Below are 21,188 nucleotides of genomic sequence, written 5' to 3'. Positions count from 1 at the left end.
CATTATATAGTCATATCTGTTTCCAGAAACTGAGATTATTTGAAGTTGTAAATTATGTTAAAGGTATTACAGTAAAGATCATTTTGAGATTACAACTCCAATAGATTTGAAAAAAATACAATTAAACATGGCAATGGTGACTTTTTCAAACTTAGCCAGAGTAATGTTATATATCCCATGCACTTTATAAACATCTTGGCATATCAAGTCTCAGTAAGGTTTAAAGGCAAGCATCTTCCCAAATTCCAATTACTCAGAGATTAAAGATAAATCTTCCCACTCCCCCCCCCTTTTCTAATTACCTCGATTTCTGAGAAAGACAACAAAAATGCACAGACATGTTAATAGTGTATCTTTGAATGAAGCGAACTAGCACTGGGCCTCTACTGCATGAATTTAGGAAATAAATGCACTGAGGTGGTATAACCACTTATATGCTCAAAAAACCCTCTTTGATTTGAAAATAATTTAGGCTGTTTCTCAGCCTAAATTTGGTATCTCTTAACAGTTAATCCTGGAGGTGTTTTCAAGTTAAAGGGCTAGAAAGAGGCCGACTGCTTAAAAGTTTGATTTTAGGTCTATCCTTTAAAAGGTCAGCATTTCAAGAGTTAAGGGTTTTTACAGCAGCATCAACTCAGCCATGCTGCAGAGATAAGCATCTTTTCCTGTCCTTGATGAATGCAGCTTGACTTCAGGTCCATTAAGAAAGCAGCTAGAGACCATTTCATTCAGCGCTGGCTTTTTTCATGACCCTCCCACGAACTTTTCAGTTCATCTTCTACAACTGATTGCCCTCCCAATGTTAATTCTTATCTAATTAGATTGATGAATTTTAACAAACATATTTCTTTCCCTGCTGCTTCTTTCTAGCTACTAAGTCAATGCTATTCTGTGGAATCTGAAGCTCTTTTCCCAACATACTGAGACAAAACATAATAGTTTACGTAAATTTAACAAGAAAACATCACATGACTATATAACAATTAACAAGCTGAAAATATATTCAAATCTTGAAACAATTCAGATAATTTTAAAAGTAATACAGAAGTTCGTTCAATGGCCTACATGTTACTTTCCAGGCTCTCCCAAAACCAGAGCCATTGTCTCCCACAAGACAATTTTCTTACTTGCTTTATCCGCATATTTCTTGCGCACGATCAGACAGAAAGCCACACAGAGCCAGCTAATAGGAAAAGCCAAACAGATGGAGGCCTCAGTCTTCACAAACCCCTTGTATCCATGTCAAGATGTACAAGCAGATTTGCCTATCCAGGATAAAGAACCTAAAATTTTCTCTACGGGGCAAAGAGAAAGTTTTGATGCTTTCAAATCCTTGAAAGAACTGATCATTTTTTAACCAAAGGAACCCACTTGTGCATAACCCACTAAAAATAACACTCATGTAGGAATAAAACAGAAGCCAAAGATCAGTTCAAACACACATCCAGCATTACTCAGTCAGGAAGCACTTGAGAAACCCAGGTGAAAACACTTTTTCCAAACATCTCAGAGAGAACAAAATACCATGGCAAAGATTTTGGGCACGCACAGTACAACTGCGTTTCTGAGGGGATCCAATCCTTCTGGTATGCACTAGATTGTGTCTAAAGTATCCCTTAAGTAATCTGCTGAATGCTGTGCTGAAGTTTGTCTAAAATCCAGTTTTAGGAATACACATCTTATCTGGGATGCTGGTTTTTGGAAACTAGTTATCTTAAAGGGATCTGCCTTATTATGAGTGAAGTTTAAAATACAACCTTAAAATAAATTCTGTTTTTTATAGACAGAATTCTATTCTATAAATTCTGTTCTATGTCAGAAGCAGAAACTAAGTCGTTTGCAGCAAATGATTGTATGTTAACGCTTATCCATCCAAAGAAATCTCTCTGCATCTACTTGTGGAGGGCGAGGAGGCAGGGCACAGATAAAAATAGATAGAATGAAATAGTGATTTTTTAAATTTATTTGCAGTATGGTAACTTAAAAGACTGGTGCACATAGTATTAGAAGTCTTGAAATTATGTTTACATACCAATATATTAGAAATTACTTATGTCTGTATTCTGAAGTGGCTAATCCAAATCAATTCAGGTAGGCAAAACATTATGTATAGCTTATTTTAAACATTCGCTTCAAATTGCCAAAATGTTAAACACAAAGTACTTGTTAAGCCAATTCTATTTTCCAGTTTAATTCATAGGATCCTTCTAGTATATTTTTACCTTTTTTCACATAAAAGTATTTTAAAAACCCATAGCGAAGTATATGTAGGATCTTCAACATCTCAAAGGGTTCAGCTCAGCAATGCCCCTGCCCCTGGATTTCAAACCTGTGTCTTCTTTATTACAAAAGACTTACTTTATTACAGGTTTGTTAAAGGATACTGTATGAAAACTAATTTATTTCTTTTTATCCATTGTGTCAATACTTAACCTTTACTACACTGTTTAGTGAAACACAGTAATATGCTACTAAAACATGTAAGAGACAAATCTCAGTTCTAAGGAGCAAACATTTATCAAACAAAAAAAGGGTAACATTACATAGTGAAGAGGGATGCTAACAGAAGGGTATATGGTGAAATATCTACAGAAAACTACTCAGTGGTACTACTTCTGCAGAGTCTGGACCATATCCTGGAAACACAGAATAAACTCAAAACCGGGCTTCTTGCATAGCTTCTTCATCAGAAGGTTCCCACCAAATTGTGCTAGAGTGAAATACAGCAAATTGTCTGAAACACTCATGTAGCAAAGCAGAGGAACTGTAACAACTCAAATCCAAAAGCCTTTTTCTTATCACATTGCATTCAACATTTTTCTCCTTTTCAACTTTCTTTTGGCACAACAAGTTTTTCAGGCTAGTGGTAGTGTCAATTATCTTGCGTTCATTTCTCTTAGTAGTTTCCAAAGCCATTTAAATACAGCAAAGAACAAAGGAACAACCAATAAGGTACACTTCTTGCAAAGTGAATTCTGCATCTTGTGTGGGGTCAGCAGACTACAGAAATATTTTAGAACAGGGGGGAGACTTGTGGCAAGAACAGGAAAAGTCAAGTGAAACAAGACTTAAAGCAAGCAAACTACAGAGACTGGCCTCATTAAAGAAAATCCTATTAAAAGCCTTACGAACCTAAAGCTAGGCAAAGAAAGCACCTCCTGCTAACAGCATTACTGCTGTGACCCACAACTAGAAGCCTACCACATGGCGATGTCCTGGTCCCAAACTTTTCTTCACCTGGTAACACTTACTCTTTTCAGAAGGAAGAGGGGCATGTAGTAATACCTGAAAACTGCATTTGCAGACGTATATGCATCTCAAAAAGTAATAGTGTATACTATGGGGACCAGTAATTTCAACTCTTACTTCTTAGGGTGCACCACTGTGTTGACAACGAAGTATCACTTCTGGATTTCAAAAGTGGTTTCAGTTCAGAAAATTAATTTAGTAGAAGATCTGTTTGTAAGCTGAACTATTACATTTTTCTACACAATTGGAAAAAAAAAATGCCATTTTTCCTGCAAGATGCATCTGACATTGCAATTGAAAAATGCTTGCTACTGCATTGGAGTAACACTGGCATCAGACAAATGCTTTTCACCTTGTCTGTCTTCCTCACATCACATATACTTTGACAGGGACTTCTAATCAAAGTGAATTTACTTACTGATTTGATTTTGTCCTGCACCACAGTTCCCTACCAGGAAGTGCTCTGTATGTTTATTTCTAAAAGATAACCACCACTGCTTGTAGAGCAAACAAAAAACCCACAGAAAGGGGCAATCTCAACATCACAACTCTGCGTTTCTCTGTTTTTATAACATACATGATTCTTTTCATAAAACTACTCGTGTGGCATTGGCCCACATAAGCAAATCTGAGACATTTGGTTTGAGAAGTGTTTAATCAGACAACAAAAGGAAAGACTGGATATCTTTTAATTTGATGTCGAGGCCAGTTTAAGGGCATTAGTCTTTTGTCTCTTAAAAAGGAAAAAAAATAAATCAAAAAACCCGAAAAGAGACAAACTAAAATTCACTACCATGTTACTACAGTATATCTCCAGCATTTTTTAAGGGGAAGACAATTTCTAGTGCAAACAGAAATCTCTTCTTACTTTTTATAACAAAGAAATTTGAGCTGTCCCTTTTTTTGAAGTTATTCTTAGGAAATAGGCTCTTATTAATTTAGAGCTCCCCAATCAACGTAGTATATTTAAAATAACTTCTGAATAAACAGCTTAGAAAATTCAGACTGCAGATAGCATCCAAACAAATTCCTTTGGTTCTCCAACGCAAGAAGAGTGGATCTCCATTAAACTATTTCACGCCATTTGCTAAAGAGCCAGTATCACATTTCAACAGTCATCCCTCTCCCTCCGATCCTACCAAGGGCAATTACATGCAGCTTCTAAAAACAAGCAGTTAAGTATTATCAAGGAAACGATGATTGTCACAATGCAACAGAATATTAAGGCCAGTGAATAACTGAATATTTATAAATAACACTAATTTCTATCAAAGCCTGCTTTTTCAAATATAATCAGAACAAAAGCACAACAATTCTGTAGTGTACGAAGTGTATATTTCAATTTACTGTATGCAGTCTAACAACAAATTTGGTCATAATTTACCAGATATACATAAATGATTTAAGTAGTAAAAGAAGGTTCAGTTCCAAGAGAATAAGTTCATACCTTGAGGAAAAAAAAAACAAAACAAAACAAAAAAAAAAAGGAAAATACATTAAGAATGTAGAGCCAGGTCCAGTTTCTAAGCATTAAGTGAGCAGTATTCTAATAAAGCAGATTTAGGTGAATTTCAGATATATATATATATATTTATATATATAGACAGATCTACCAATTGTAAACTATGGTTTTAAAGGGGATAAGTGGGATGGAAAAATCTTTATGCTATACTTACATATTCACAAAGCAGAACATTACTTTAACGTTTAAAATACTTTTTCATTCATATCATCTTTGCCCAACTAATTTCTACTTTGGACCCCACCAGAATTACACATTACTCATTTCAGCCTAGAACAATGAGAATAAGATGTATTCTTCAGTGTAAAAAAAGGCATCCCACCCTCCCCACCCTCCCCCAAAAAACTAATCATCTGTTAGGTTTACAATGATGTGGAAACTACCAATGAAACAAGTGGGTGATAAAAAAAAGCATTTTAATTCCCATATAACTGTAGTTCAAACTTATCTCAGCTTCAATCAGCAAAAACAATGTCTTAACATTATGTTACTGTTCTACTGATGTAAAGGACAACAGTAAAGCTTGTCTCTTTAAATACATACCAACTTTGATCAGATGGAGCACCATTAAGATTCTGTCCGTCAAAGCATAGTTCAAAGTTATCCACACAACTAGCATAATTTAGTTACCTGATATAAAATAGGAAAAAAATATACTCATTTTAAAATTAAAGAAAGCTGAAAAATATGGTGACCCTCAATTGGTTTTTATACAGTACTGTCACACTGGCCTAGCTACGTGTCATGATAAATGCTCTGCATATTTACTCATTGTGACGTAATAGTACATCAGGTGAATTGTTCCAATGATTGCCTGAATTCATTTGCCTTAGGCTGGACAATACAGAGGAGTTTAAGATGACGGTGTAATGCCCTCCCCTCCCTATGAAAGAGGCCTGAAATCATTGGTACAATGTTACAAGCTTAGGGAAAAAAAAAAATCCACATGGCTACGAAAATTCAAGTTTCAATGCCTCCTAGAAAATTTGCAATAAAGAGCGTAGGGAGCATATCATCCTGAAAAGTAGACAACTCAAAGAGCATTATTTTGCTTTGGACTGTTTCTCTTTAAAAAAAAAAAATTCCAGCAAATTAAGTCAACAAGTTAAATGTAGTTTGTTTATATTAAAAACTAGCAACAACCCATTAAGTACAAAAGAATAAAAAATAGTTTGTGTTCATTTTAATGACAAACAATGGGCACAATAGCCTAGTGTCCAATTCACATCACATAAACTAGCCAAAAACTGGACAAGTAAGAAATTTATCAACCAAAAATTCATTTAATATGACACTTTCTCCATTCCTTGTGGTTTTATTCTGTGGGACTGAGGTATACACCAGGGAAGTCAAAAAGTTTGAGAGGAGGGGGGCCTTAGAGGAGGAAGGAAACATTATTACATCAGACACCTTTTAGCATGACTATCTCTTTTGACTAAGCGGCAGAAGAGTTACCCATGCTTTGATCAGTCTATTATTTTCATGATTGGTCATTTCTTCTGCAAGATCATTATGGAACTGACGAATCAGTAACAACCTTCTTGAAAATTCAAAACTGTTGAGGAAACAGACACTAAATTAATGCCATTATTAACTTCTCCAGTGCTTATCACCTATACCACCTGCCAGCATAGAGCCAAAAGTTTTAAAACCAAATTTCAATATGGTGTTGGCATTATCTGTGATGCATATTTAAATGATTGGCTTTCACCTATCAGAGTACGGGAGAGGTAAGGTTTGTATGGCAAAGACATGCTTGTAGAAACAAGAGCCACTAGCCCAAGTTAGCTTAATTGACAAAGTACGAGTGGATTTGGGAAAGCTGTCTTTGTATTTCCATACCAAGTTGCAATTTTCTTCATTCATGTTAACAGATACATGAATGTGTAACATAAGTACAGTTACTACTATGTCTGAATAGGACCCAAGTAGCTATATCCTATAAATAATAAAAAATACATTTTTCTTTTGATAACTGACTGTAGATGTGAGGACTCTGTATAATTCAACCAAATGGTTGTATGCTGTACAGTCCTGTGCAAATATCATAAAAAAATTAATAATCCTTTTTTGCTATAAGGCTTTGACCCTACATTTTTCACAGCAACATAACTACCATCCAGCCTGTACCATATTTCGCAAGCCTTCAGTCCAAAAATTCAAATAGTCAATCCATATAGTGTCCATTCACGGCACCCTGAAGTCATATGCTCTGTCAGTCATCTAAAGGCATACAAACTTCCCCAGATTCATCCCATCGAGACTGGTCGTTCTGTTCTTCTACATCGTCACCAAGCTCCTCATCACCTTCTCCCACTTCATTTTCCTCGTATTCTTCATCCCTAGGGAAATCTGTGTCCTGCACCTGGTCTCCTCCCTCTTGCCCTCCAGGTTGAGATTTATCTGCACAGTCTACACAAACTCCGTAACGTCGTGATCCGTGTCTTATTCCAACGCTGGCTGCTAGCATGAAAATCTTCTTACACACCATACATTTATACTTTTTATCCTTTTTATGCACCTATGGAAGACAAATATTAACAGCTGAAAATATGCACATCAGGTTGTGTTTGCATATAGTACTAGAAAACTAATAATAACAACAGCAAATAAAAAAAATAATCATTTTTTGAACTCTTCTGAAAAATACCTCAATACTGGAGAGAGAGAAGTACTCCCAGAGATCCATTCTGAATACATGAGCTATTGCCCACAACCAAAGTACCTGCTTACTGTTCAGCAGGTAGCTGAATAGCTGCCTTTTCCGTAAGCAGGTGAGTGTTCCTGTTCTGTACAGTGAGTAGACATAAAGAGACTACAAAAGGCAATGAGAACAGTATCAGCACTGATGCTGCATACAGGATCGTATCTCATTTAGAAAACTGCCTTTAGAATTTGAAGTCCTAGACACATTGAGAACAAGCAGGAGTTATAAAATTCTGCGTGAATTCAAAGAGCACCTCCCTCCTGACACAACCAAACCCAACGATATCTTTCCAGGTCCCGCTGGTGAACTTTTTGTCCTGTAAGTAAAGTGAGCTTGTGTATAAAATTAGAAGGCTGCTGTTGACTAACTTGACTAAACACAATTTTAATTTTGTTTTTGGGAGTATGTCAGTTGTACAAGTAACTGAATTCAGCAACCTTGGAAAAAGTTACATCGAAGACTTCTTTCTTCTATCTGGTGTTCCCACACAAGATTACAACTACATGCTTAAATATCTCATTTGAGGTCACATTGAAAAATTTGCTATTTTAGATAAAACAGAAATTGCCACCCAGACAAGGAAGAAAAACACAAGGTCAAGATACAAATAGTTACTTCAGTCCCACTGTATAATCTGTACAGCTGATACTACATGTTTTTTCCTCAGCTTCTAGACTTGTTATGACAATGTTTCACACAAAGCAGAATGTGAGGTGTTTGTAGAACCGAGGTTGGGGGCGGAGGGGGGAGAGAGAAAAGAAAAAAAAAAAAGAAAAAGGTATATAGCTATTTTCACTCTGTCTGACATCATCTCCTGTCCTGGAGGGGGTGGGGAAAAGTCTTCAGCTACAAGACCTGGTTAGATACTGCAGGACAGAAACCTGAATTCCCATTCTACTCTTCCTGGTAGACCAACTGCCACCCACTGTTGCTATCTTCTCTGGTGAGCCACAAAGGAAGAAGCAGAGTAGCTGCCGGGATGTGTTATACTTTATCACCACCAATAAAGTGACAGGCTGAGAGAACTGGGGTTGTTCAGCCTGGAGAAGAGAAGACTCTGGGGAGACCTTATAGCAGCCTTCCAGTACCTAAAGGGGGCCTATGGCAAAGATGGGGAGGGACTCTTTATCAGGGAGTGTAATGATAGGACAAGGGGTAACGGTTTCAAACTGAAAAAGGGTAGATTTAGATCGGGTATTAGGAAGAAATTCTTTACTGTGAGGGTGGTGAGGCACTGGAACAGGTTGCCCAGGGAGGTTACGGATGCCCCATCCCTAGAAGTGTTCAAGGCCAGGCTGGATGGGGCTTTGAGCAGCCTGGTCTAGTGGGAGGTGTCCCTGCCCAAGGCAGGGGGGTGGGAACTAGATGATCTTTAAGGTCCCTTCCGACCCGAACCATTCTATGATTCTCTAATGACCTAAACCTCCTCCGACCAGCCACAGAGCTGCCTCGTGCCATCACCTCCTCCCATCACTGCAGCCACCTATGCACACCACAGAACAAAATGTCCTTCAGACTTGGTAACGTCATAGGTACTCCTGTCCCTTCTGGCATCTAACCCTCCACCAGGTGGTACGGGAGGAGGTGTAAGGCAGGGTGGAAAGATGCGTATCTATGATGAGAGAAGACCAGTGGAACATAAGAAACATGCTGGTTCCAAAATTTACGTAGGAGCTATTAACACATGCCTTTCCTACCTGTAAGGCATTTTAAAGGATACTTAAAATTACTACAGTGGTCTTATAAATATCTTTTATAATTATATCCTGATATGACTCAGGTTATTATTTACTTTTAATAATATTGCTGGCTAACAGAAAGTACACTTCATGATAGCACAAGCTAATAAGGAAAGTTCCGAAGACTTACACCAAAAGCTCTTTCCTGCATCTGCATTAAAACCTGGATGCTAACAACCACTTTTTCTACTCACGGAGGAACAAAAAGCCAACTGTGAGGAGGCTATGGAAACTTATGGAACACCTCCATTGATTCTCAAAGGACTGAGGAAAGCTACCAAGATGAGTGCAATTTACCCCATTCCAGGTACTAACCTATTCTGATATCTGCAAAACATGTTGCAAAACGGTGTTTTTTTTAAATCACAGCTTGAAGAAATGTTATTACCTTCTCACCACCAATGTGATCTTGCTTTTATTACTCCCCTAAAACACACCTTAGATTGTATACAGTAAATATTACTGTGTAGTCTTAATTTCCTTACAGACTAGATATAAAGTGCCTACAAAACACTCAACACAGATAATACTTTCTCTAGATCCTGAGATAAACAGTACTCAGGTCAAATCCCGAGTTATGCAACACGCACAGGACTGGGTAAGCTCAACTGCTTATTATGGCATTGGCAGAATGGAAGTCAGAAGGACGTTTACTTTCTGCATCTGAGATATTTTTCATTCTTTCCTAGATCTCAAAGCAGATACTATACTATAGTTTTGTCCTGTTGTGAAATAAGTGTTTCAGAACTACTCCAAGATATTGTGCAATTGCTGATTAACAGGGTGTCTTCACAGAAAATGGTGATGCAGCATTATAGACAAGAAGACGTGCTATTCTATTGCAGGAACACTACGCCAAAATTCCCTTTCATTATCTACAGAATACTGGCATATACTGCATCTCTTTATTATGTCACTTTCAAAATCACCTTGAAATTATCTCTATTAAGAATTCCAGCAGCTGTCTTAATTGACACTATATTTTCCATTAAGAATATAAGAGATATAGTTATAATAAAGAGATATTTACCTTCATCCATTTTAGACTAAGATAAAACAACTTACATTACAGCAAATTAGAGAACAGTGTTTCTCCCAACTACCAAAACATCTGAAAAAACCATAAAACCCGCTCAGATGTGCGTATGTACACACACACGTGCGCGCGCGCACACATACACACACGCTTGAGGTTACCTACCAAGGAATGTCTCTTTACATGCTCTCTTCGAGTAAACAGCTTCCCACAGATGTCACAACTGAAAGATCTCACGCCTGTGTGAATGAGCAAGTGTCTCTTTAGTGTTCTTCTGTATTTGGCTACATAATTACAGTGTGGACACTTCAACTTGTTCATGATTAATGCAGAGGAATCGCCTACAAGAAAATAAGCCATCAGGAGAAAAGATGATGAAACACAAAAAACTATTTCAATATGTTCTGCCTGGTGCACAAAAATAAATAAGGTGCCAACACAATAAAGCACCCACATGATTTTTCATCAGCCAAATCAGGACAATGCCTGCCTGCAGAAACCACAAATACTGGTAGGTTCTGCATGTATAATCTTGCTAGAAAAATACCTACTTGTAACCAAGGAACTTTTACCACAAAAGTACAGATCGATTCTTTGAAAAGGAGTCTTATTTCATGTATGAGTTAGCTACAAGTTAGCAGCATTCTATTTTCTAGAGGTTACCTATACCAGAAAACACTCCCCTCAGCATTAGAAACCCTCTAGCTCTGCGGCATTTAGACAGTTACAATCTTCTCTCCCAGTACTCTATTTAGAATTATGTGCAGGAACTGCCTGCCAAGATCTGACTCTACAAATAAATAGAAAAAGAAAGTATAACTAAGCAAGAACGAATATTGACAAAAGGAGTAAGACAGTAAGAGTTAGGATAATTCTGAAACAGCTAAAAAGGGAAGTTATTGGTTCATATCTTAGCTATTCTCTACCCAAAGTCTATTTTAGTCTAACAGTATAAAAAAATAAAGAGAACAGAAAAAACTTCTGGAAGTAGCAATATCCCACTTCTTCCTTATGGTGGAAGAGAGCTATTTACATACCCTTGGACCAAGGACAACATAGTGTGCAAAACAGGTTTACTACAGCTGCCTATTACTGTGTGAAATAGAAAAGCACAGGATGCTGCGACAGCTCTGATGAAGGCCGCACAGGAACACAAGGGTTATTTTGAGAATAGGGTACTGGCTCAACTTACTACAGGTGAGATGGTTACAATCATGTTCATAAACTATCTAGAAGCATCCAAAAAGTGCCAACTAAGGCTACATGATTATATGCGCTCATACGGGCAGGATGAAAGCAAAAATAATTGTGTGTTATGTGCATGGGCCTGCATGCCGGTATCTAAGATGCCTCCTCCTAACCTCAAAATCCATCGTAACATGGAAGTTAAATTTTGCTAATATTCAAAAGTTTGCCGCAGTATATCAGAGCACTCATGCAAGCTGCATGGCAACATGTCATGTAGTGGCTTACATGAAGAAAAATAAATTCAAAAAAGGTTTTAAATTGCAGTCTTATACACATCAACAGGGGTATGACAGACAGGCAGTCATCTGGGCTGTAAGATATATGGGAATTCAATGGTTTAAGAACAGGCAGACCTCCGGAGATCAGAGGTTCTAATCCCTTGCCTGCTAGTGAATTTCACCTTCTGATGACCCAATTTCTTCCACTGTAAAAACCAAAATATTTAAAGCAAACCATAAACCACATCCCAGTAATAGCTCAAAGTTACAGAGAAGAGGTAAGCATTACTGTTACCCAGTCCTTTAGATCCTCTTTTTACTGAAGACTTTATGTATTTTAAGGATCTAGCAATAATTATTTTAGATGTGGTGGTTTGCTTGGTATGTTTTCAGACAGAAAAATAATTACAGATAATTGCTTGCTTGAAATATTAAGAAAGGCATGTACACTGTGGAAGGGTAGGTTATAAAACACAGTTTTGATTGAAGAGTGCTTTTAGTTACGGCTGCATTAAATTCAAAACCTTTTTTGCAATGAAGCTTTTATTTTTAATAGCGAGAAATATGCTTTCAGATCTACTTTTAGTGTTATATTTAACTTTGTGTCCTCATCATCCAAGTGTTCAATTTCAAAGCCCATTTATCTGTAGTTAGCTTACTAAGCTTCCCCCCGACCCATTAGATCATTAAAGACCTCAGGTATCTTCATATTCAGGCACAACACAAGAGCTGATATAAATCACTTTCTGTTTTTACTTTTCCATACATTTCAATTCTTTTTTCTCCCTCCAAGGAAGTATTCCTATTTACATTAACCAGAAAGGCAAATGATATAGAGAAGAAGATTATGTAAACACTAAATCTATCAGCAGTGACACAGAAGATAAGGAACCTCTATCACAGGTAAAAAAACAACCTCCTCTCCATCAAATATACTTGCCATTTTCCCAAGCTTCTTTTGGCCATGATTCCGGCAGCAGTCCGTACTTGAAGTCACTGGAAGTACCCGGCAGCAGTCCATACTTGAAGTCACTGGAAGTACCCGGCAGCAGTCCATACTTGAAGTCACTGGAAGTACCCGGCAGCAGTCCATACTTGAAGTCACTCGAAGTACCTATTACAGACACAGTCTTACTTTAGCTTCCCAGCTTCTAATCAGCTATGTGGTTTAGCAAAATATATATTCTTTTTGAACTGCGACAAAAGAGTTTCAAACCTTAAAATAGTAATTACAATCTTTTTTCATATAATCTTCAATACTGAAATGAAGAAACTGCATTCCCAATTTCAATGAAGTTAGATCTTTGAGCTACACCCCACAGCACCATTTCTTCTCCCCATCCTGAGAAAATTCAAAGCCTTTTTCATACTATGGGAACTTTTATGGTAAGGACATTTATTCCCTCACTATCATCATGACAGGGCTAAGAAGTTTTCCACTGAATTCTCTTTACAACTGCTTTGTGCAGTTACTTCATCTGGTCTACCACAGACAGTCTAGTTGGTACAAAAGTAAACATTTTCTACTGGAGGCGAGATTTTCTTTATTGCCTTAAAATATCTCAGTGGTATATAAAGTGCTTTAAATACCTTTATTTATATAAAGTACCCTACAGCTATGTCTAAATTCTTTTTTGAATAATCATCTCCATTACTCTATAACCACATCAATTCAAGAGACCATAATTACTTGGAATATACCTGCTTAAAAGACTAGTTTGCATATTTACATTTGGTCTTTAGACAAGCTTTCTACACAGTTTGCGTTGTCTTTTAGCTTTTTTCCCCCCCCTCTTTAAAAGAACAAAATCATTCCCAAGTGAACAGTGCCTTAAAAAGAAGATCCTTGTTTGCTTAATTCTGTACTTTTGTAACAAGTAAGAGCTGCGTGAGTGAATATGGAATCACTAGTACACAGCACAGAGAAGAGAACTATAAATAGTACACAAAAAAGCTGCACTAGGCATTTGACAAAACCGTATTTATGGGGCAAAGACTTTTCTGGCAAAAGTGCAAATCAATCTTCCACCCCAATCCCCAAGACAGGAGTTTGCTGGAAAACATGAACTCATAAATCCATTACTTTCCTCACAGGCACACAGTTGTTAAGTAAACAAACCACAGTGGAAACTGGCAGATTTCCTTTTATTTGTCTGGATGGTGCTCAGGTCCTCACACTGGATTCCCAATGTCACTGTGGAGAAAAGTCTTGAGAAGGGCTTCATAGCAAATAGATAGATTTTTACTTTCAATCCTGAGACTGTATATTTTAACAGTCCAAAGACTTTTTCCTGTGTCCCTATACTGCTCGTTCTAAGGATTTTTCCAGGAAGGGAAATTCTTTAGTGTAAACTAGAATTTCATGCAGCGAGTGGTACGCTGCATGCTGAAACACTCTTAACTTTCAGCTTTACTGTAGAAAAAGTAAAGACGACAAATCCTCACAGCGTTAGACATATACAGCAATTTCATTCACTGCTCAGGCAGTGTTACAGTTGGCAGCAGTGGTTTCATCTGCAACATAAAACAACAGTTCAAAAGGAAATCAATTAACAAATGAATAGGAAGCTTATAATTCTATCCTATCTGTTAGACAGTGGCAAGTGATAAGCAAAGCTGGGTCGCAACTGCCAAACTAGGTATCCCATCAGAGCTTTTAAAAAGCAGAGCTTGGGTGGATGAAGGAAGAGATATCCCAGTATTTTAGCTCATCCACCTAGCTATTTTGGTATAGAAAGAAAGAAAGGGAAGGGAATAACTCTCTCTCTCCTTTAAGGAACAAAGTAGTGAGGAGAATATTTTTTATTTTTTTCTTTAATTACTGACTCTAATAGCTGTTATGTCCAAAAGAGGCAAGAACTCCTTACACTAATTTGGAATTATGGACTCCAGCAACGGCATCTCACAACTGCTCAAGGAATAGAACACAGATACCCTATGGGCATGCCAACTACACATTCCTTTGAGGTGAGCAGTAAAACTTCCTTCTGTAATACACAAGAAAGGATTACCAAGGAAGCGGTGTTGTACAGTTCTGGGCAAGAGCAAAAGAGATTTGACCTCAAGGCTAAAAGACTCCAAACTAAAGCAGGCTTTAGGCTCTAACAGAGAAAAAAAAAATAATCAACTTTTAGAATCCACTTAAAATATCAGACATTTACTTTACAGGTTTTCTCCCTCTAATGGAACTGTCCTGTCTCTAGTCAACTAGTGGAAGATCAGTGATCGAAGTATTTTAAACACATTTCCCCCCCGCTTATGTGACGAGTATCTGTAAAATCAACAGACCCAGCCTTTACTGTGCACAGATGTGACGTATACGCTGCGTATAGACAATATTGCGTAGCTTCCTTCAAAATAAGCATACATCAAAGACAGACCATAAGTAAGAATTATACCAAGCTGAGCAGATTTATAACACTGTCACTTTGAGAATTCTTCTGGATCTAAGAGAACACAAACTGGATTTCATTAGGAACATTTCTGCTCACAGCTGGTCTTGAAGTTTGAGGGAAGTTAGCACCTCAAAGCCCTGCACAGGTCTAGATCTTAGAAATTCTAAGCCTCGGCATAGAGCCAAATAGACATGAATGTTACAGTCTAGTGTAGATAATAGCTACTAAATCTTTCTACTTCCAATTTAAAGAGGGGACCTGCTATAACATGAAAGAACACCAGCACAGATACCACAAGAGATAAGAGGTTGCTACAGACACTTCAGTCTCTGCACAGTACAAGACTAAGTAGATCATAATTAAACCTAATGCTTATTCTTAGAATAATTCGTTGACCTAGAAAACCTGCTTTCTAGATTAAGCACACATATAATGTGTTCAAAACAAAACAACAAAAAAGTCATTTTTAACATCTATACTGGAAAGACATGAATTATACATGTACTGGGAACTGGAAGTGCAATACCTAGCCCCCACTAGTTTCCCCAGGTGGACATATAGCCTAGTCAGATAAGCTTCTGACTGTAGCCGAGCCAAGCATAAGATGTTATGGACCCCTGTGGCTTGTAACATCTTCTCCCATTCTTCCCCCCACCCAGGTTACTGCCCCCTGAAACCTGCTTGCAAAACTGCAGATACAGTCATAATCTAACCTGTTCCTGACACCTTAAACCCAGATGATTTTGACAGGAGACTTAAAGCAGCTACAGGTGCAGTCGTACTGGTAGGCTGGCAGTGGGGTGCAAAGGGGAAAATACAGCAGTGAGAAAGGTCTTTAAAAAAAAAAAAAAAAAAAAGAGAGAAAAAAATAGGGTAACTAGAAACAATAATGTTCTGTATCTCCAGACCAGGTCATCTGACCACAACTTTCTTCTGATCTAAGGATACCTTTTTACAGTTTAGTTGATTCCTAAGAGAGGTGTAAGTTAATAATTCAAATGTCAATCAGACTCCAACATCTGCTCATTCTTCTACCCTGCATAGGAAAGAGGTTTCTATCAGTAACCTGATCTTAAAAAAAAAAAAACTAAACACAAATGAACGCAAAATAATAAAAATAGAACAGAAGACAAATAAGCTGATTAACTATCATCACTAAAATTATCAAGATGTCAAAACAAGAAGACAGTCCGAAGTACAATGAAGTGGTTGTGGAGGCTTTGCATAATTAACGAAGACTTTATGGAAGGATTTTATGTTCTACTGTGTGCGTTCTCAGGAAAAAGGATAACCAGAAGTCAGACACACTGATTTTCAGTTTTGAAGGCAAGAGGTAGGGGAGTATCACCAGAAAAAGAGAACACATCTGAGTGGAAACATCCTCATTTGACAAGTTTTGCTCTTTTTCTGTAACTAGAAATATACTGATTATTTGTTAAGAAAAGGAGATGTTACTGAGTAGGGGATGATCAAGGAGATTAATGAGAAGACCAACAACAGAAGCCATTGCACAGATCATTATAGAAAAGGATACAGACATAGGGTGCACTGAGGGAGAAGACACAAAACTTCGCATTAGATACAGTTGTCTGTAATGAACTGAACTTCTGTTTTCTTTATACACATTACCACTAAAAACAGTGCCAGAAGAAGAGGAAAAAGGAATACTGCTATTTTTTCCACCAGGTTCTCTGACACTGACTGCTCATTTGGATCAATTAAAAAAGACAGAAAGTAGACAGGATAAGCGATTAGGCCATAGCTTTCAAGGATTGTAAAGAAAGCAGTGGTAATCTACTGATACAATCTGGATTGCTAATAGAGAGCTGGATTTGTTGCTTATGTTAGGTAACATGACAGAAAAAACAGCACTGCCAAGACTGACATACTGGGCAAGAAAATATATTGTACTCCATTTGTTCCCAGAGTATTACTCACATCTTTAACCTTGCTTCTGAAAAGAGGTCAACTGCCTCTTGCAACAGAAGGCTCAGACAAACTTAAGACGTCTTGCCAATGCAATTTTACTCATACTCTATGTACTGCTCCCAATTGCTTTTCATTTTTACTATTTCTCATTCATGAAAAACGAAAAAGGTTTATTGCCTTTACTATGGAGGCAGATCTATCACCAACTAAGCCTGCCAGAGGACCATCAATCGATGCCAAATGTATCAGCCACTTGCTTTTTCAACTTGCTTACCATAAATTCCCTGAAAAACTCCTCCCTGAGAAAGGGGTGCCATTCACATTAGAAAGCTATTTTGCTCATTCCCCCACAAAAGCTACATCAGTGAAACACAAGCTAGTACAAGCTTTCCTCATCCGGATCATTTACTTGCAGGGGACTTACTGTTCTCGGGGACTATCACAAAAACTTAGGTCTGAAGGGACCTCTGAAGGTCACCTAGTTCAACCTCCTACTCACAGCAGAGCTAACTTCAAAGTTGGGCCGTATGTTGCTTTGGACCTTGTCAAGTTTTAAACATCTATAAAGATGGGAGATTCCATAAACCCTCTAAGCAATCTGTTCCAGCACAACTGCTCTCATGGTCAACAATTTTGTTCATATACAACTGGAATTTCCTTAGCTGCAACTTGTGACAACTGACTTTTGCCCTTTCACTGCACATCTCTGAAAAGCATCTGGATTCATTTTCTCTATAATCCCCTTAAGGTGGTAGAAGACGGCAGGTAGATCCCTCAGCCTTCTCCATACTAAATAAATTCAGTTTCTCAGCCTCTCCTTAAACAACACGTTCTCCATCCCCCTGACCACCTTACTGTCCCCTCTACTGAAGTCCCTCCAGCTTGCCGGTATCCTTCTTGTACTGGGCTGCCCTAACCTGGGTACAGATTTCAAATGTGATCTTGCCAGTACTGAGCACAGGGGTATTTTTATCACTTCCCTCAGCCTGCTGGCTATGTTCTTGCTAATACCACTACTATGAAGCTATTCTTCATTGCTCCTAGGATGCACTGCCGACTTACGTTCAGCTTGCTGTCCACAAGGACCCCCTGGTTCTTTTCTGCAGAGTTACTACCCAGCCACTCGGTGCTCCACTTCTACTGATGCACAGGGTTGTTACTTCCAAATGCAGGACTTGACCTTTGTCTTTGCACGGCATCTTGGGAGTTCCTGTTGGACAATTCCTATGGATTGTTGAGGTCCATCTGAACAACAGCCCAGCCTTGCCCTCTAGCATATCAACCACTCCCATCAGTTTGATGTCACCTGCAAACCTGCTGAGAGCATCTTCTGCCTTTACTATCCTGATCACTGATGAAGATGTTAAACCATATGAGACTAGGTAAGCCGTTTTCAGGAAAACAGCCTCTCTTCACTTCACTGCCAAGAAAATACCTTCATCCATAAACTTCTGGACTATGTTGGGAGCTCAAGGGCCAGACCATGAACACTGCAAACAAGTCAATTTAAGGATGTACCTCAAGAGCTTTCTCAAGAGCATTCAAGAAATAACTCAAAGACTTTCTAATATAAACATTTCACATCCCCTTTTCATCAAGTCTTATATTTAAAGCATTACTGTAAGTAGGACTTTCAAGGAGATATACATGCAAAAGGCTGCATGAAACTCCTAGAGACTGACTGGCATTTAGGATTAAGATCCTTCAATATAGTAAAAAACACCAACAATTCTAGGTACTCTGATAACTGAATTAAATGTCTTGGCATTATGTTCTGCTCCTATTTTCTTGCTAACTCTTTGAAAAAGCGACTGTAGAACAAATCCAAGGAAGTAAGTTTGATTTGTCCTCAAAGCTGCCAGTTTCCCCCTAATGAAGGGATAAAAAAAATCATCCAAGGGAAAAGAAAAAAAAAGTAAAATTAAGTTTATTCCCATCTTAGCCCTAATACAAGGGTTCTCTATGCAGTAAAGCCATTAGTTTTTTCTGCATCAGCATTAGACAACTGCTATTGCTACCATTTTATCAGCTACACATTGTAGCTTGTAAACATATTTTCTTAAAGGAAGAATTAAATGCCAGCTTGAGGGACAGGAAACAGAAGTATCACTGTGCATCACGATCAAAGACCATTGATGTGGTTGTAGTCGAGACAAACACTGATATGGGTCAAGACATAGTAGTCTATGTGGTTGTAGTCGAGACAAGAACTGATATGGGTCTTCATTTGCATTTATTCTTATGTAAAGACATAAGCACAGACAGCATTGCTGTGTAGAGACTGTTTTGGTCCAAGCAACTTCTTATGCTGACACAGCTGAAAGAAGATGCTAAGGAGATCTTCACTTCATGTTAGCTTCTCTAATTGCAGGCAGTCTTAGGAGCAGTAGCGTAATTGACCAAAATCCTTGTGCTGAACTGGCATCTCAGTATCATTCATTCCAGACTCACTTTGCCAAAGCCTAGCTTTGTCCAGGAATACTGAGGGATTTTGTCTTTACACTGGGCTTTGAAGAGAAGCACGGTACAAGACAGAGGCACAAATCTGTAAAAATACCAAAACAAAAAAGAAAACCCCCAACCTTCCAACAAAAAAACCCCAATAAACCCAAAAAAACCCTTCAAAACCAAACCCCTAGATACTTCCTTGGAAACTCTACATAGTAAGATCTGTGAGTACCTGACAAACTAAACTTGCCAGACTGGTGTCATGCTCTCCTTACAAAGTAACATGCAATATTACACCCTAAAGAAAGGGGATCAACTCAAGTCACAAGCAAATGTGTAAGACTGGAACTTTTACACAGATCATACTATTCATACACATGACCTGACCATGAAAGACAACTGCTGCTTAACAAAGGGGTTTTTTTCCAGCTTTAAAGATCATGTTTTCAAAAATGTCCACTCAACACCCTGTGAATACCAGAAGTGACTAAAGTTCTGCAATTGTGGCCACATCTTTACAGTAAAAATGGCAATTCTGATCTTGCTCTCCATTGTTCCTAGTATGACAGGATGAAGCTTACAATAAAGCTGCACCAATGAAGGCTACTGGTTAAAGTCAAATTGTCTCCTAAAGCTGTACTCCTACAAACGCATGTCTACTGCAAGTACTAGAGGAGCTGGGATTGTTTAGCCTAAACAAAAGGAAGCTGGGGGGAGACCTTATCGGTCTCTACAAGTACTTGAAAGGAAGCTGTAGAGAGGTGGGGGTCAGTCTCTTCTCCCAAGTACAGGCGAGAGGACAAGAGGAAATGGCCTCAAGTTGCGCCAGGGGAGGTTTAGACTGGATATTGGGAAAAAATTTTACACTGAATGGGTTATTAAGCATTGGAACAGGCTGCCCAGGGAAGTTGTGGAATCATCATCCCTGGAGGTATTTAAAAGACGGTAGGCATAGTGCTTAGAGGTACGGTTTAGTAATGGTTTTTGTCAGTTAGGTTGATGGTTGGACTAGATGATCTGAAAGGTCCTTTCCAACCTAGGTGATTCTATGATTCTACCACAATGAGATTTAGTGTAAATGCATAGTATAAGCTTGCTATGCTATTGTATTCCATATTTAGTATAGACTTTCTACACTGTGAACACATTTCTTGTTGAATGTATTTACTGATACCTGCCAGAAACTGCCACAAGAAATGCTGCCTGCCTCTCTCCTCCATCCCAAAAAACAACTCCAAGTCCTGTACACAAGAATTCCAGAAGGTACACAGAGAATAAATAGTTGGGCAATGAGCAAAACAGCTCAGCAAGGACAGAGAACCTGAAAAAGAGAAGCTGAAGGAACTGTCTTTTAGTCAAACTACATGCCACTTAAAACCTATTCTACTCAGCTACCAACACCGAAAATGACCTATTCCTTCCCTCAAATTTAAAATAAAACCAAAACAAACAAAAACCTCCCAAACTACAAAACACACTAAGACTTGTAAGCCCACAGTAACTGAACAACAACTGATCAATTTATACTTCCATAAACTCTTATGTGACAAAGTCACTCTAGCATAAAAGTGATCTCACAGGGAGTTATGGTGGTGCAACTGAACTGAACAGGCCTACCAACACAGAAAACCTACAGGTTAATAAGAAACCTAACATTGTTTTTCTTGCACTGTATTTCCGTGAAGCCATAAAGGATA

The 21,188-nt window shown here is 38.1% G+C and overlaps 1 protein-coding gene across 1 annotated transcript in view; it reads right to left on the bottom strand.

The window, feature by feature from the left end:
• Positions 1-316: 316 nt before the first annotated feature.
• The window catches only part of ZBTB10 (zinc finger and BTB domain containing 10), a 35,313-nt gene continuing 14,441 nt past the window's right edge, over positions 317-21,188 (bottom strand). Inside the window, exons 3-5 of the mRNA XM_063327102.1 lie at positions 12,660-12,833; positions 10,419-10,594; positions 317-7,292 (exon numbers count right to left, since the gene is read on the bottom strand). Coding sequence (XP_063183172.1) covers positions 6,987-7,292; positions 10,419-10,594; positions 12,660-12,833 — 656 coding nt within the window. The 3' untranslated portion in view covers positions 317-6,986. The remainder of the gene's footprint in view (positions 7,293-10,418; positions 10,595-12,659; positions 12,834-21,188) is intronic.

This window comes from Chroicocephalus ridibundus, chromosome 2 (assembly GCF_963924245.1).
Source record: "Chroicocephalus ridibundus chromosome 2, bChrRid1.1, whole genome shotgun sequence".
Classification (NCBI taxonomy): domain Eukaryota; kingdom Metazoa; phylum Chordata; class Aves; order Charadriiformes; family Laridae; genus Chroicocephalus; species Chroicocephalus ridibundus.
The sequence above is the reverse complement of the archived record's forward strand: the minus strand, read 5'-3'. Positions and strand labels throughout refer to the sequence as shown.